Consider the following 16,251-nt stretch of genomic DNA (forward strand, 5'->3'; position numbering starts at 1 on the left):
GCTATGTAGCCTATCAGCAGCCTGGTCGGATTACTTTTTGCATTCATAAAGAAATGTCTGTTGATGAAATAAAGTCAAATTGTAATGCGTCTCTTAGCCTACTTTCTTTTTGCCATACTTGGTAACCGTTTTATAAAAGCAATAGCTCATGACAGGCCGTGGTATACGCTTATATCACATTATATACGCTTATATCACAGTTAAGGGGCGTTGTTCGGCCCGACGCGAAGCGGATTCATCCAATTCATAGTTTTCAGTCACGTCACGTGCACGGTGACCTGGAGGGCAAAAAAACTGACCAACACCGCAACTTCCCCGTAGAGACGCCACATAAGCAGTCAAATTTTATTTGTATCACCTTTCAACTTAAGAAAAAAAAAGATATGAACATAAACTGCAAGTGTTGGGCATATCCGATACGTAAAACGTTACAGCATCCGCTGCCGCATTTCTACCATTAAAAACCTATCACTTGCATATTAGTTGGCTGGTTAGCTCTTTAGGCTCCCAACAGCTTTTCATTTAGTACCAATTCTGCTGGTGACTGCCTACGTTACATTACGATTTGTTGCAAGAAAAAAATATCTGCAATACATGGATTAGTTAACAGTAAAAACTGATCTAATGATTCAATTCATGTGTCAACGTTTTTTATTTAACCACTATCTAACTTACTATAACCAAATGTTTTTTGTTTATATACATAACCATAAAAACATTGAAAATGCTTTAGTTGCTTCAGGCAGATATTGTAGGTGAACAAATTAAATAAGTCACTGAGCATTAAGTAACGTTTATGAAAAACACTTTGTGCCACTGATTGGAAACTGCATTCTATTTTACTGAACATGTCATGGGCAGTGTTGGGGGTAAGGTGTTACAAAGTAGATGATGTCACTATTCATCCTAAGTAGACCTGGTAAACTCATTTGGGAACGTGACTGTTAGGGATGGGATCCTTTTTACATAAAATATAGTGAAAACAAGATGTTGAGCACACATTAGGTGGCACTACAGTGAGGTGTTGCAGTACACTCATGTAGGCACATCTACTTCAAGCTTTACAAAGTAAGACTTACACTTAAGATCCTCCACAGAAAACAATTAATTACACTCCACTGGCTTTTGCTCTGTATCCTTGTCAGAATTGCAGTAGTTAGTTCTATTTTTAATACTTTCATGTTATTTGTCACATTTAATAGCTAAATTTGTGCTGATAGGTTGCTATTGTGAATTAAAGTGATAATGTTTTACACTAATGTAACAAGGATAAAACATTTCTTTATCCTTGGATTTCCAGGATTATCCCCTGAGTATTATGGGCTTCTGACTGCTTTGCTCTTTATACTTTTCTTGGCTATAGCTATAGGAAATATTTTCATTTTAGTGTTTGTTATATGTCATAGGTCTCTTCACAAACCTACATATCTGATCTTTTGCCACTTGGCACTAACTGACTTAGCGTTTGGAGCTGTTACTCTACCGAAACTTATATCAAAATATTTGTTCAATGACAGCATTATTTCATTTTACGGATGCTTTGTACAAATGTTTTTTGTCCATTTTATAGGGGCAACTCATTCTTTCATCCTGATGGTGATGGCTCTCGATCGTTTTATTGCAATATGTGCTCCACTGCGTTACACAGCTCTTTTCACAAACTCCACTGTTTCTGTGCTTTGTGGAATATCATGGCTTATGCCAATATCATGGATGGTGGGTTTAGTTTTAGATGCGCTTACATTGCCTTTCTGTAATTCAAATATAATTGTACATTGCTTTTGTGACCATATAACATTAACAGTGCTTGGATGTGAGAAAGTACGAGAAGTTCAGGTAGTAGGATTTGGTCTTGCCATGTTCAGTTTGTTGGTGCCACTGTTTTTCATTATATTGTCTTATTTTATCATCATGGTTGCTGTAATGAGAATGTCCACCTCTACTGGGCGCATGAAAACTCTGTCTACCTGCACGCCACAGATTCTCATCACATTTCTGTATTTCATGCCAAGATGCTTTGTGTACCTGGCAAATATTGTCGGATTTACTTTCAGTGATGCAGTTCGCATTGTTGTTGTGATGCTTTACAGTCAGTTACCTGCTGTTGTCAACCCAATAATATACTGTTTGAAAACCAAAGATATCAAAGAACACTTGAAAAAGAAATTCCTTATAAGGAAAGTTAATTTCAGCACAGAAGCTAGGTAAAATATAGTACACCAATGTGCATTTAAGAGATTAATAAAATAGATGTGCAATGAATAAAATCAAGTTATATGTATGTTTCCACTATGTCCCATCCCTGTGGTATTGTGTGAGTCAATTTTAAGATTGAGCTTTTTCAATTGTTATAAAATTCTTTATGAGCCACAACGCAGCCTGAGATCCTCAAGCAGGGGTCTCCTGATTGTTCCAGCTAAACACCATGTTAGTAGGGATGACTGAGCCTTTTCTTTTTGAAGGTCTTCAGGTCTGGATCTTCATGCAGTGTAAGTAGCCAAATCAGAATTAACTGAATTGTACTGGAAGACCTTTTCCTTTCCTATTGTAACAATTGTGTGCTTTCTTATAAAATGCTATTTTGTCTATTTTTAAATGATGGAACTGACTTTTGTGTTTTTTCATGAATCAAAGATGAATAGGGGTCATAAGCTCAAGTAAACTCTGCAAATAATTTTTTAGCCAGATTACAGTGTTTTGCGGGTGAATAAGTTATGAGCAGTTTCGCCAGTGGGGGGATGGTTAAAGGACACAGATGACCCCAGCCCAAGGCCTACCCATGCAAAGGTCTGTGGTCTCCCTTAAAGGTGCAATGTGTAAGAATCGTAAGATTATGGCCGCCTGTCAAATTCATACTGTAAACAAATACGGGGCAGCATATCACATTGTCTTGAAGGGCACATGTAATTCTCCATTCACACTCTACCAGGACACATTACCCTTAAACATAACTAGAATTTTGACAGTTCTTTAAGGATGTAAACAGGACAGATCACAGCCTCTGAGGCAGATGGAGGTCAGTTTGGTGATTATAGTGCCAAGTTGATTTACAGAGTAGCTGAGCTATACTATCAGACTATTGCTTCTTGCGTAAAAATATTATGAGACAGGATGGGCCAGAGCTAGCTGGTTAGCGTGCTAAGTGTATGTCTTTGACATAATGTCCAAACTATTACTTCTTCTCATTCTGTTAATAGGCCTTGTTCATTTTTCAACTAAATTTCTGTACAACACTTTACCTACTGACATATACTGTATCACCATTTATATGTATTTACATGTTAAATAAAGGTATTGTTATCATTAAAACACATTTCAGCTTGTTATCTGATACCCCACCCCCTGCTGTCATTGTGACAATGGTGCAGTTGAAACATCTGGCCAGCCATATGTGTGCAGAACACAAGTCCCTCTAATGTAAAGTGAATTGACTAGCCAAGGCCCCATCCACACTACTGCATTTTTATTTTAAAACAGAAACATTTTGCTACGTTTGCACCTCTCATCCAGACTAAAACGGTGAAAACGAAGAACTAAAATGGAGAAGTTAGAAAAACTTCAGAGGACGTTTTATTGCGTACGGGCAAAAACGGAGGATTTTCGAAACTATGACGGAGATGCTCACAGCTCTCTGATTGGGTCTTATAAGTCATGCAAAGCAGAAATATGATGCTAATGACAGAGTATTTGACTTGGTATTTCTATTAAAATATTCTGTACCGTGCAAATAACACTTATCTTATATGTCGGAGTTTACTTTTTGACAACTTTCAGTTTATTTTCTGCTACCACAGCCGCTTTTAACTCCCGTGTTACATTCAGTAACAGTCCCAGCTCGTTATTGGTCCATGCAACAAAAAAAAAAATCTGGTGTGATTCTTTCGGCTGCATTACTTTATTCTTTCGTCATATGTTCTGTAACTACGGAAGAGACCATCTTCTTCATGTTTACACCGGCACATGCATGCCCAGTGTAAATGAATAACCACTAGATGTACGTTTTTAGTCGTTTTAATGTAGACGGAGATCAACTCTAAAACACAGCTAAAACGCTGGTGTGGACGGAGATAGTTTTAATTAATTTAATTAATTTGTTTAATTGTCTTTAAACTAAAACGGAGCAGTGTAGATGGGGCCTAAGTCAAAATGCCTCATCAAAAATCTAGGGCTCAAAAAAGAAGAGCCAGGGTATAGTGAATGAAAACATTTAAGAAGCAGAGATGGCCAAATTTCTGGCGAAGTACCAAGTATGAAAGATAATGAGAATCTTGTTTCATTATTCCCAGTGGCTGGCCGGAACACAGCATTTCTTATACAAAAGGCACAGACAATCTAAGATAACTAGCCAAATGTATCATCATCCCTAAGCTAAACACCTAATGCTGGGTTATAGGTTCTTTTTAATGCTGAGGCTGATGCTAATGTCTGGTAAATATAAGCTAATGCCAGCAACCGGTTAACTCAACTCAGCACAAATACTGGAAATGGCAAGGGGAAACAGCTAACCTGGGTTTGTTCAAAGGCCTACCAGCACCAATAAATGTCACAAATTAACCAGTTATACCTTGTTTGCTTCATTCATTGTTGATGTTTTACAGGGGTATAATAATTGGGATTATTTCTTGGCTCGGCTTGCCAAATTTCCTATTTATAATTGGGGGTATTGTTAGCTTTGGACAGAACGAGGCTAGCCGTTTCCAGTCTTTATGCTCAGCTACGCTAACCAGCTGTAACATTGTATTTAACAGACAGCTATGAAAGTGTTATCAATCTATCTATCTAGAAAGAAATAATCTTAAAATGTCAAACTATTACTTCAGTTTTTTATTATCTTCAATATTTAATATTTTTATATTTCTCTCCTCAATTTACATGCATTTCAAACAAACAACTCTTTCAAGAAATCTGTACAGGTATGCATAAACAAATTTCTGCTACTCTTAGATGGATTAAACATTTTCCCAAACATCACACAGAAAAATGTTTGTAGTCAATCGCAGCACATACTTGAGACCTCTAACTATGTTTTTTTCAAAATGCATGCACTTCAGAGATGTGCACATGCATGGGTAAAGGCTCCTTAGAGTGTTAATCTCCACACACATCATTAGACCAGACTCTGAAGCATTTACAATATAAAGTGCATCAAGATGTTAATGGAACCAGACCATAGTCCAAGGTACTACAAGTTTGTATCCTTTCTTTGATATTACTACATCAGTGTTGCCACAGAAGTACTATTTTTTCTTTTTTTTTCTTTTGTTGCAATTTGCATGTGATTATGCAACATATCAATATTACAACTATAAAGCACTTTATCATCACTGGATTCCCTGGTCTTCCACCTGATTATTATGGACCTGTGTCTGTTCTTCTTCTTCTCATTTTCCTAGCTATCGTGGTTGGAAATGCTTTCATTTTAGCTGTTATTATGTTTGAGAGGACCCTCCACAAGCCAACATACTTTATCTTTTTTTACCTTGCAATGATAGACATGGCATTTGGAATTGTGACTCTTCCAAAAATCATTGCTGTATATTGGTGGAATGACAGGATAACTTCATTTGACGCCTGTTTCACACAGATGTATTTTGTCCATGCTTTGGGAGCTAGTCAGTCTTTAATTTTGCTGGTAATGGCTTTAGATCGCTTTGTTGCCATATGGTTTCCTTTTCGATATCCTGCTGTGATTACAAACAAAGCTGTTTCTATTACTTGTAGCCTGTGCTGGGTTGTAACATTCATACGTATGTTGGGGCTTGTGCTTCATGCCTTAACTTTGCCCTACTGCAACCAAAATATCATCACACAGTGCTACTGTGATCACCTATCAGTAACTCAGCTGGGGTGTGGTGAAAATGTAGCATATGTTAAAAGTGTTGCACTTGTAAATTCCTTGCTTACTCTCTTGGTTCCTTTAACATTCATCATTTTTTCTTATGTTTCTATTATTATAGCTGTTCTAAAAATGTCTCACACTGAGAGGTACCACAAAGTCCTGTCCACCTTTGCTCCTCAGATCTTTATTACCTGCCTTTATTATGTGCCAAGATGTTTTGTTTATCTTGCTCACTATTTGGGATACAGTTTCAGTACTGATGCCCGCATTGTTATTACCATGTTGTACAGCTTGATACCGCCTGTAGTTAATCCAATGATATACTGTTTCAAGACAAAGGACATTAAAGAAGCTTTAATGCAGAGATTTAAAAATAGAAATGTAAGAATACATTTTGGGACTGGTTAGCACTGCAAGAATTTTTACAATATGTAAAATAAAATTAAAAGAACATTCCCCTAGGTATGTGGAACATAATGTTGACGAGTGAATTTTAATGGAGTTCATGTTTATTCCATTAGTTATTTTTATTTTAAAATGTGCTTTAAAATGCAGAGTGAAAACTGACAGTATGACATCAAGTGCTATGTACAGTCCTGCTTATATACCACTTCAGTTGAAAATCAAATCAACTCTTTTTCTGACATAAATTCATCTTGTATCTGAATAATTCTTGAAATCTAAAACTGTGACCTGCACAATTAAATGTTAAATAAATTATATAACAGACTGAGAATAATTGTCTACACTTCATTACAGTTACCTTATAATTCATTTAAAAAAAACTCCCTTCGTGTTTGTATGTATGTAAGTATGCATCTGAAAGATTTGCAATTGAGATTGAGAAACTGATTTGCAGGCTAATTTCCTGGACATTGTACAATGTATCTGTTTGCTTATAGGTTTTGTGCACTTTATTGTCTCAGATTTTAAAAAACAACTCTTTTGATTATATTGATTTTTGAGAGCGCTTGACACTGTTTGAAAAGGGGCATTCCAATTCTAACTATAATTGTGAGGGTTTGTTGCAAGCATGCAAATGTGAATTGGCACAGGGAATGCGGCCACTCTATTGGTCTTTGGGAAAATGCCTTTTAGCTATTCAAAATGCATGTGTTTTAACTTGGCATGTTATAATATAGAAGAAACCGATCTGGAAACAGCATCAATCTTTAATTTATCAATTAATGCAAAGGTAACTGAAGAAACACACAAGACTGGATATATAGAACAATTAGTAAAAAATGAATACTTTACATGCCTTTTATATTTTTAACATCAGCAGCAATCTGAAGATGTAAAAATGAACTGTAATCAGATTAGTCTACAGAGAAAACCAGCAAGAAGTGACATGACAGTGACAGTAAACATGAAAAGATCAAGAGTTTTGGTCTAGGTGAAAACATTATTACATTATTACATTAACACAGTATTATACTGCTTGTTCAGAACCTGGTCAAAGTCCAAACTAAAACTTTGTGTTTTCCATGTTTTAAAATTATTTATTTGGGGCAGCAGTATTTGGCTCAGTCTGTAAGGTTTAGGCTGTGAAGCAGAGGGTCACCGGTTTGAATCCAGCTTGGAACAGAGTTGTGGAGTGTGGACTGGTAGCTGGAGAGGTACTAACTAACATAATAATAACAGAGTGAAAACATTGAGTTTCCCCTGGCAGGATTTATAAAGTATATCTTCTTCTTCTTAAATCAAGTAACAGACTGCCACCTGACCCATTAGCTATAACTATATAACAATCATCAAATAGTTTCCTCTATGTCGCTTTGCATATCATAGCTATGGCTGGATTCAGTGGGTAGACATGCAATATCCTCATATACTGAAGCATAGCTGCTAAAAGGTATGTGCATATTTAAAATATTTTCCCATTGCTCAAACATACTGATGGGAGCACTCTCAGCTTCATGTTGACCTGCAGCACAGTGACAGGTGTGTTTTAAGAATGAGCAGACAGGCAAGATGTCTTGTTGTCTGAAGCTGTACACTGATGGGGATGATTGGTCATGTATACAATTTCTGGTGCTGATGATAGAAAACTGTCCGCACTCTGACTGCGAGCCAATGAATGTGCTGTCTGTTTCACTGTCAGATGACACATCAATCATTGTGGTGGACTTGCTAGGTCTGCTTAGGGATGCTTGTTGTGACATTTTTTGCTCCAGGGGAGTGTTTAGTTTACATATTTCTTCAAAAGTGAGGCATTGTACAGGTTCCATGAACTCTGGTTGTGGGAACCTCTTCTTGTAACAAGACTGAGACTGCTTTGCATCACTCTTGTTCAACAACTGCTTCTTTAGGGCCACATTTTGAGGCTTGGTAGGACTTTTTTCCCTCTCTTCGCAGGTGCGTTCTTTCTTAAATCCTGCTAACAGCACCCTCAGATCTCCCCACTGTTTAGGGTCAGATTTCACACACTTTGTGCTGTACGAATGCTTGTGCCAGCTGAGCTTCAGTGAGGCAGTGTCTGAATGAAAAGCACTTGAAATGCTGCCAATTTCATAATACTCCAGCTCACTGTTTGGCACTGGCTGACACAGACTGGTATCACAGTAAAACTCCACACTTAACCTCTGCTGATCAGCACTCATCGAGTCATGTTGTTTCTCTTTTCCTGCAGATGCAGTATCAGTGAGCATTCTGTTGTCATCAAAGCGAAATGTTAAGTTGTCTGTTCCTTGCTCCGTTTCCTGTGGCGAGCTATCACTCTGACATTTTGACCGCCTAACTTTGTAAAGGGCAACAAACATTCCTATAATCACCAGGATGGAGATTAGAGGAAGAATCACAGCTATGAGCCACATAGGCACACTGCCCTGCGCCTCAGAGCATCGATCATGGCTCTCTGTTGTAGAGATGCAGGTGTCACAGGTGTGGCCAGAGACATTATATAAACAGATACACGACCTGTTCTGCACAGCAGGTCCACACCTCCACTGGTTTTGACAGTGTGCAGACTGACAACCCCTCCTAGCTGTGTCCTCCTCAGAGCAGGGGGAGGAGAAGCATACTCCTGGAGAGCTGCAGCTCGACTGGACAAGAGTCAAGCTTGGCCATACGTCCACCATCACACTGTGTCCACTGACAGGCAGAGTGTAACCAGTCACATTGAAATACTGCAAACATCCAGTGAAACCTGTCATAAACAGAATGGAAATTGCTAAAAGAAAAAATGTCAGCTGACCATTTCAAGTTCACACATACAGGTTGTATTTAGAGTAGTCTGCTAAAAAAGCGGACATATCGTTTGCCGTTTTCTCGTCATTTAAGTAATTTTGCTACAAGTTTGTATGAGATATAAAGGAAAGGGCCGAATATAGTACAAACTCACATGCTTAATTACCACACCAAACTAAGAGATAACCTAAAATAAATCAATATATTACCATGTAAGACCCTCATCAGCTGAGGATAAGGAAAGCGAGAGATTTCAGCAGTGGGCAAGACAGAACAAGAAAACTTGTTGACAATATTTTCTAAGAAACATAGTTATTGACATCATAACTTCAGTAAATACTTATTACATATTTATTGATGCTCTTTTCGCGTAACTTATTTATCTGTCAACATGTCTTGTATGATACACCTGCACAGACACATCTTGGTTTGAATTGCCCTGCTTAACAGTGCATGTACAGTTGTGCTTCACACATTAACATTCCATAAAAGATTTCATTTGTCAGCAATGATTACTGTATATTTACCTGGCTGTTGAAGCTTTGAATCAGCTGTCAGAGATGCACCAAAAATAATCTTTTCCACATTAACAGGAGTGAGATCCATACTTTGGTCAGTGATGTTCAAGACTGGTTTACCATCCAGAAGCAGAAAAATGTTCTGTCCATTGCTGGTCAAGGAGAGAACATGCCAGACCCCGTCAGCCACAGAAGAGTCAACTGTGAACTCTGACAGGTGTGCTGACAGTGCATCTTTTGAAATGAACACAGGCTTTCCGTCTTTTACCTGAATTACACAGAAAAAAAACACAATTACACCTCAAACAAAATACAAAATAAGTAAATCTGTGGATAAAAGTATTTCATACCTACATGTATCATAGTGTATCCTTTCTGTCCAACAACAAACATTAACACTCCATTATCTTGAGTCTTGAACTTAATGTTAATCACTCTGAGTTCTCTGGTGTTTCCCTCTTTTTCAACATCCAGCAAGTCTTTTAGCAGGTAGTCTCTCCTGAATCGCTCCTTGACGACATACTCAATGTAGTCATTTCCATTAAATCGCAACACGAGCTCCTCTGACATTTCTATTGAAAAAGAAAGAAAATGAAAATAATAAAGTTAACACAACAAAATCTGTCCTGTACATTAAAAGGTATCTTTACCTTTGTCACAGTTGCTTCCAGTAAAAGGCCTTTTGCATTCACAAAGATAGTCAGACCAAAGGTCATGGCACATTCCGCCGTTCTTACATGGGTTGCTATGACATGGTGACGGTGTTGCCCGAGGACACCTTTATAAAACAAAAGTATGTTAAAAAGACAATTTGCTGAAATGTAGACATGTACAACGTAACAGAGACATTTTCTGCATTGTGTAAAGAAGTTGATAATATAGTTTTTAAACCTCATTTTCATTTTCAAATGCTTACCTATCAAGAATATTAAATGTTGTAAGGGCCATTGAAGGTCTCAGGAGGATGCCATTGACATGAATGCTATAAATACATCCGACAAAGTCATGGGTTTTTATCTGGGCGGGATGTAGTAAAATAGATTCAAAAGTCCTCAGTCCCCCAAATGTCATATTACTGCTTACATCTAGTGTCCTGATTGTAAATACAGACATAAAGAGGGCATTAATAAAGATCACAATGTTAAAAACAGAAATGATGAATTATGGGAAAGTTCAAAGAGTTCACTGCTACCTCTCTAAGCTTCTGCCATCACTCTGTGAAAAACAAAATCCATCGTTCTCATCTGTACAGTTGTCCACATGCAAAGAACCCATCTGTTAAATGCAAATAGTGCGTCAGTCTTCCAGATTCAACTCTTTCACTTCCAACATAAACATGCCATCTGATTAACACTGTGTATGTAAACTCACATTTCCAATTCTCCTTGCAGTGACACGGTGAAAATATCCATCAGCCACTTTATTGTTTGTTTGCAGCCTCACAGGTCCGGAACCCAGGTCATAAGAGAGATGTATGGTCCCATCCACTATCTCCAATGCAAAGAACTCTCTGCTGGATGGTCCTCCAGGGTTGTACAGGAGCAGGGAGTTCCTCTGCACTGTTGCAAACTCTACAGAGATTAAATTTGTCCTGCGATCCAGTGGGGGAAACTCCATGAAGGACAGCTCCTCAAAGCCATAACTGTGCTCCTCGCAGTGGACTCCACTGACTCCTAAAATAAAGATTCACATAGTGTTACTATATTTTAATAAATAAATTGTTCAATTGTATCTTTGAAAAGTTGGGGTTTATTTCATGAAATTTAAAGGAATAGTTCAACATTTAGCAAATTACACCCATTTGATTTTGGGGGGAAGGTTGGATAAGAAGATCGATACCGCGTTCATATTCTGTCAATTGGACATAAGGCTACAGCTAGCAGCTGGTTAGCTTAGTTTAGCACAAAGACTAGAAACAAGGGTAAAACATCTAGCCTTGCTCTGTCCAGAGGAAACTAAATCCACCAGCATCTTGAGATGTAACTTCAAAAACTGTACAAAAATTACAAAAGTTACACAAATTGTAGGGCACAGCCCCCTCCCTAATTCTGATGTTGGGAAAGGTGTGGGGAGCAGGGGTTTCCGAAGCTATTCGACCAGTATAGCGGTGACTGGTGTCTCCACTAGTTGCCTAGCAAAGGCTCCTGGCCAAGACATAGTCGGGCACAATATTATACAAATGAAATATAACAGGTTAATTAAGCTGACCTAACCAGCTTCTGGCTATAGCCTTTTAATTAATTTAACAGACAAATGTGAGAGTGGTATTGATCTTCTCAACTCTGTACATAAAAGCAAATAAAATAAATCCCAAAATGTTGAACTTTTACTTCAAAGGTCCTTCTTTATGCATTATTCTTACCAAAGGGACAATGACAAGAGAATCCTATCTGTGAATTTATGCAGCTGCCCTGAATACAGGGGGTTGATCTACAGTGGTCTATGAACTGCTCACACATTTCTCCTGAAAAAAGCAAATAAAGCCCAGACTTTAAAGATATTCTGGAATCTATTAATACAGAATAAAGTGTTTTTTTAATATACCAAAGTCTACCTTCAAATCCCAGCACACAGTGACAGTGATACCTATCAGGAGTGGGAATACATGTTCCTCCGTTTTGGCACTTCACCTTCAGGCATTCATCTACATCATTAGAGCAGACAGAGCCAGAGAAGCCACTCTGACAGTGACAGTAGAAACTTCCTGGAGTATTTACACATGTGCCTTTATTCTCGCAGGGATTCACCTTACATTCATCAATGTCATCTTCACACAGTGTCCCGGTGAAGCCATCTGGACAAGTACAATTAAAATCTTTCTGTGGTGACACAAAGATGACCACCGTGCTTTCCAGAACAGCAACATCCTGGCTGATGTAAATGTTTTTGTTGCATGTTGCCCCGTTTAGACAAGGGCTGGTGAGACATGGATCACTGGTGATGTGAGAAATCGTTACATTGCTCTGAGCCTCCAGTAATTTCTTATGGCCTGTAGAAATACCGCTGGCCACCTCTCTGCTAAGATATTGACCGTTGTAATTTTTTACTGCAGCCAATAGAAGGATTTCACTACCAATATGTTTCATTCCAAATACATGAGTCTTAGAGGCCTGTAGATTAAAAAGACTGTCCAGAGCTTTCACAAATCGCAAATACTTATTAGACAAAAACTCTTCCATTGAGGATGATGACACATAGAATAATATGCAGCTGTCAATAGAAGCATTTGTGAACCCTTTGTAGTTTACATATATGCTGTTGTTGACTGGGAAGTGAAGCTGGTCTGTAGCTTCAATAGTGATGTTAAATGTAGCCTCGCCTTGAAAAGGAGACGACCACAGCTCGCAGCTGCCATTAGCTAATGTAAACATATTAAGTGGGCCACTTTTGATGGCGCAGTTGAACGTATCAGACTTATCCGGATCCTCGGGATGGACATTTCCGACCATGCCTCCATGGAAAGAACTGCCAAAATATTTCACCTCTATGAAGATGTTTCTAGGCAATGAAGGGTTATCGTTTTCATCCAAAATTGTGATGTGAATCATTGTTGTTGATGACATCAGAGGGATCCCTGCATCCCTAACAACCACCAGGACTTGATATGCAGAGATTTCTTCCCGATCAATAGTCCGTGTGGTGAATAAAACTCCATTAGCAGTCAGTGAAAAAGCACTACCTGCTGAAGGATTTACCAACCAGTAAGTAAAAGGTCCCTGGTTTGGCGGCAAATCAGAATCAGATGCATTTAATCTGGCAACTATGGTGCCTTGAGGCTGATTTTCCTTCACTTGAGCCTCAGTGAATGTGAGTTTGGGAGCGTTGTCGTTAACGTCATCAATAGTCACAATGACATTAGTTGTCCCAGTGGCTGGTGGAGAGCCATTATCAGTGGCTGTAACAGTCAAATTATAAACTGGCAACAGTTCTCTGTCAAGTAAAGAGTTTACTGAAATAACACCACTGGATGGATCCACGGCAAAAGAGAAGTTTGTGTTTCCATTTTCAATACTGAAGAAGAAACGATTCCAGTCTAAAATGGAGTCCTGATCCATAGCACTCACAGTTATCACAGACGCCCCAACTGGACTGTCTTCTGTCACACTCGCCAAATAAAGTGCAGAGGTGAATATGGGGGCATCGTTCGTGTCAATGATACTGATGTGGACCAAAGTCTCATCTACATCCATGCCAGTAATAATACCGTAGTTCTTCGCCAGAACTTTTAATAATATGTGACTGTTGCCCTGGTTCCTCAAACTGCCAGTTGTGTATATTTCTCCAGAAAGTTGGTTGATTTCTAAGCCCATGTATTTGTTTTGACCAAACATCAGGTAAAACACCTGACCTTCAGAGCCTTGGTCATCATCTGTAGCTGTTACTTTTCCAATCCTAGTTCCAACAGGTGCATTTTTAAATACTGAAAAGTTAAATTCCTTTTTCCTGAATGTAGGTGTGGACTCATTAACATCTGAGACTTGTATGACAACATGGGCCAAACTAAATAAAGTATGACTACCAATGTTTGTAGCTTTGATTGTTACATCAAAGATCTTCTCTCGCTCATAATCAAAGACATCCAAAGTGGTGATTGTGCCATTTCTTGAATTAATGGCAAATTTATCTACATGGCCAGCAATAACAGAGTAGAATATTTGTGCATTTGTGCCTGAATCAGCATCAGCAGCCTTCACATCTAGGACATGTGTGCCACTTTCTGAGTTTTCAGGCACTGAAATGGTATACTCTGAGGAGGAAAATACTGGAGGATTGTCATTCACATCCATAATTACCACAGTAACATTTAACATGCCAGTTTTAGAGACCCAGCCACCATCAATGGCTTTAATTTGGAGATGATAAATACCTTCTGTTTCAAAGTCAAGCTCTCTAATCAGTATTAACAGCCCAGAGGAGTCTCCTACAGAGAATGGTAAATATAGATTTTCTGGGGAAATAGCATACATGATGGCACCATTGAGACCATAATCCTGATCTTGGGCTTGAATTTTCCCAATTACCGATCCTACTGACAAGTCCTCTGGAACAGAGAAAGTGACATGTGGCTCTCTAAAGCTTGGAGAAAATTGATTCCTTCCAGTAATTTCAAAAGTGATTTCAGTCTGTGATGATAAAGAGGGGAAGCCCTGATCTTGTGCCGTAACTAATAAGGTGAAAAACAAATTTACACTCTCAATCAAACTTTGATTTAACATTACTTTTCCACTGTCAGATTGGATCCAGAAGAAATCAGACGCATTACCTCCATTCAAGATATATTCAATACCCTCATGATCTACTGCTGTAAACTGGACCACCTCAGTACCAACAGCCGTGTGATATGGGATAGCAATCAGAGGCTGCAAAGGTAAAAACATTGGTGGGTAGTAGTTGTATGGTTCTAATCTCACTGTGACAGTGGCATTACTGTACAGAGGAACACTGCCACGGTCAAATGCAATTACTGTAAATTGGTAGATTTCAAAAGCAGTATTATGCAACATCAATGCCTGCTTTGTATAGATTTCACCAGAGGAAGCGTTCACCCAAAACTCCTCATTCGAAGCTTCAATAACATACAAAATCTCGCAGTTTTGCCCCATATCTGCATCTGTAGCAAGAACCTGCATAACAAACACCGCTTTATCTTTTGTTTCAGGGAGGACAACAGTGTAATTATGATCAGAAAATACTGGTCTATTATCATTGACATCTGCAATGATGATAGTGACGTCAGTGCTCATGCTCCATGCTGAATCATTTGCATTTACTTTCAAGATGTAATGATCCTGCATCTCCCTGTCCAGAAGTCTTTCAACAGTGATGTAGCCAGTGGTGAAGTCAATATTAAATAGCATATCATCACTTTGGTAAATTATGGAGTAATTAATTACTGCATTGGCACCTGTGTCATCATCAGTTGAGGTGATTTGGATAACTGTGTGTCCAACAGGGGAATCCTCAGATACTTCTGTGAGAAAAACCTGTGAAAAACGAGGAGCGTTGTCATTTCTGTCTAAAACAACAACAATAACAGTTGCTCTGTCTTTATGAAGAGGGTTGTTTAGTTCTGCAGCTTCAACTGTTAAATTGAATTCAGGGATATTTTCTCTATCTAAACTTGTAGTGGTGCTCAGTAATCCAATTTCAGGGTCAATTGTGAAAAAATTATTAGTGTTTCCTTCTGTTATGTTGTATTGCACTATGCCATAACTGCCTGAATCAGTGTCAATGGCAAGAACATCACAAACCCAGGATGGCGGGGAGTTCTCAAAAACCTCACACTTGTACTCGACTTGGGTGAACTGAGGGAAGTTATCATTTACATCACTGATGTTTATGTGAATTTCTGCAAATGACGAGAAAGGAGGTGTGCCAGAGTCTCTGGCTTCGATCAACAAAGTGAACTCCTTTTTGTTTTCATAATCCAGAGGGTTCTCCACTGTCAATGCTCCACTTAACTGCTCCACATGAAACATGTCTTCATAGTTTCCAGAAGCTAGATAAAAAGAGATGGGTTCAGCTCGGCTGCTCGCTGCAGAGACAACTGCCACTAATGTTCCCACTGGCTCGTCCTCAAAGAGGGAATAACTCAGAATGTCCACATTCATCGCTGGAAACTCAGATATGTTCTGAAACCTGATACTGATGGTAGAGATGTCAAATTTAGGATTTTCTCCAGCATCTTCCACATGTACATTGACA

The 16,251-nt window shown here is 38.6% G+C and overlaps 3 protein-coding genes and 1 long non-coding RNA gene across 4 annotated transcripts; 3 read left to right on the top strand and 1 right to left on the bottom strand.

Moving 5' to 3' along the window:
• Nucleotides 1-1,245: 1,245 nt before the first annotated feature.
• Nucleotides 1,246-2,208, top strand: LOC123985354 (olfactory receptor 52E8-like). The gene has a single exon (XM_046072833.1). It carries the CDS (start codon nucleotides 1,246-1,248, stop codon nucleotides 2,206-2,208), a length of 963 nt encoding a protein of 320 aa, XP_045928789.1.
• A 3,073-nt stretch (nucleotides 2,209-5,281) lies between these two features.
• Nucleotides 5,282-6,247, top strand: LOC123985355 (olfactory receptor 52B2-like). Its single transcript, XM_046072834.1, has one exon. It carries the CDS (start codon nucleotides 5,282-5,284, stop codon nucleotides 6,245-6,247), a length of 966 nt encoding a protein of 321 aa, XP_045928790.1.
• Nucleotides 6,248-6,903: 656 nt separating this feature from the next.
• Nucleotides 6,904-11,215, top strand: LOC123986148. Its single transcript, XR_006828793.1, has 3 exons — nucleotides 6,904-7,034; nucleotides 9,622-9,763; nucleotides 10,984-11,215. It is a non-coding gene; the product is annotated as an uncharacterized LOC123986148 (long non-coding RNA).
• On the bottom strand, nucleotides 7,175-9,706 carry LOC123986147. Its single transcript, XM_046074252.1, has 2 exons — nucleotides 9,556-9,706; nucleotides 7,175-8,987 (listed from the first exon to the last, which is right to left on the bottom strand). Exons 1-2 carry the CDS (start codon nucleotides 9,632-9,634, stop codon nucleotides 7,594-7,596), a joined length of 1,473 nt encoding a protein of 490 aa, XP_045930208.1. The 5' UTR covers nucleotides 9,635-9,706; the 3' UTR covers nucleotides 7,175-7,593.
• Nucleotides 11,216-16,251: the final 5,036 nt, after the last annotated feature.

This window comes from Micropterus dolomieu, linkage group LG17, assembly GCF_021292245.1.
Source record: "Micropterus dolomieu isolate WLL.071019.BEF.003 ecotype Adirondacks linkage group LG17, ASM2129224v1, whole genome shotgun sequence".
NCBI classification, from domain to species: Eukaryota; Metazoa; Chordata; class Actinopteri; order Centrarchiformes; family Centrarchidae; genus Micropterus; species Micropterus dolomieu.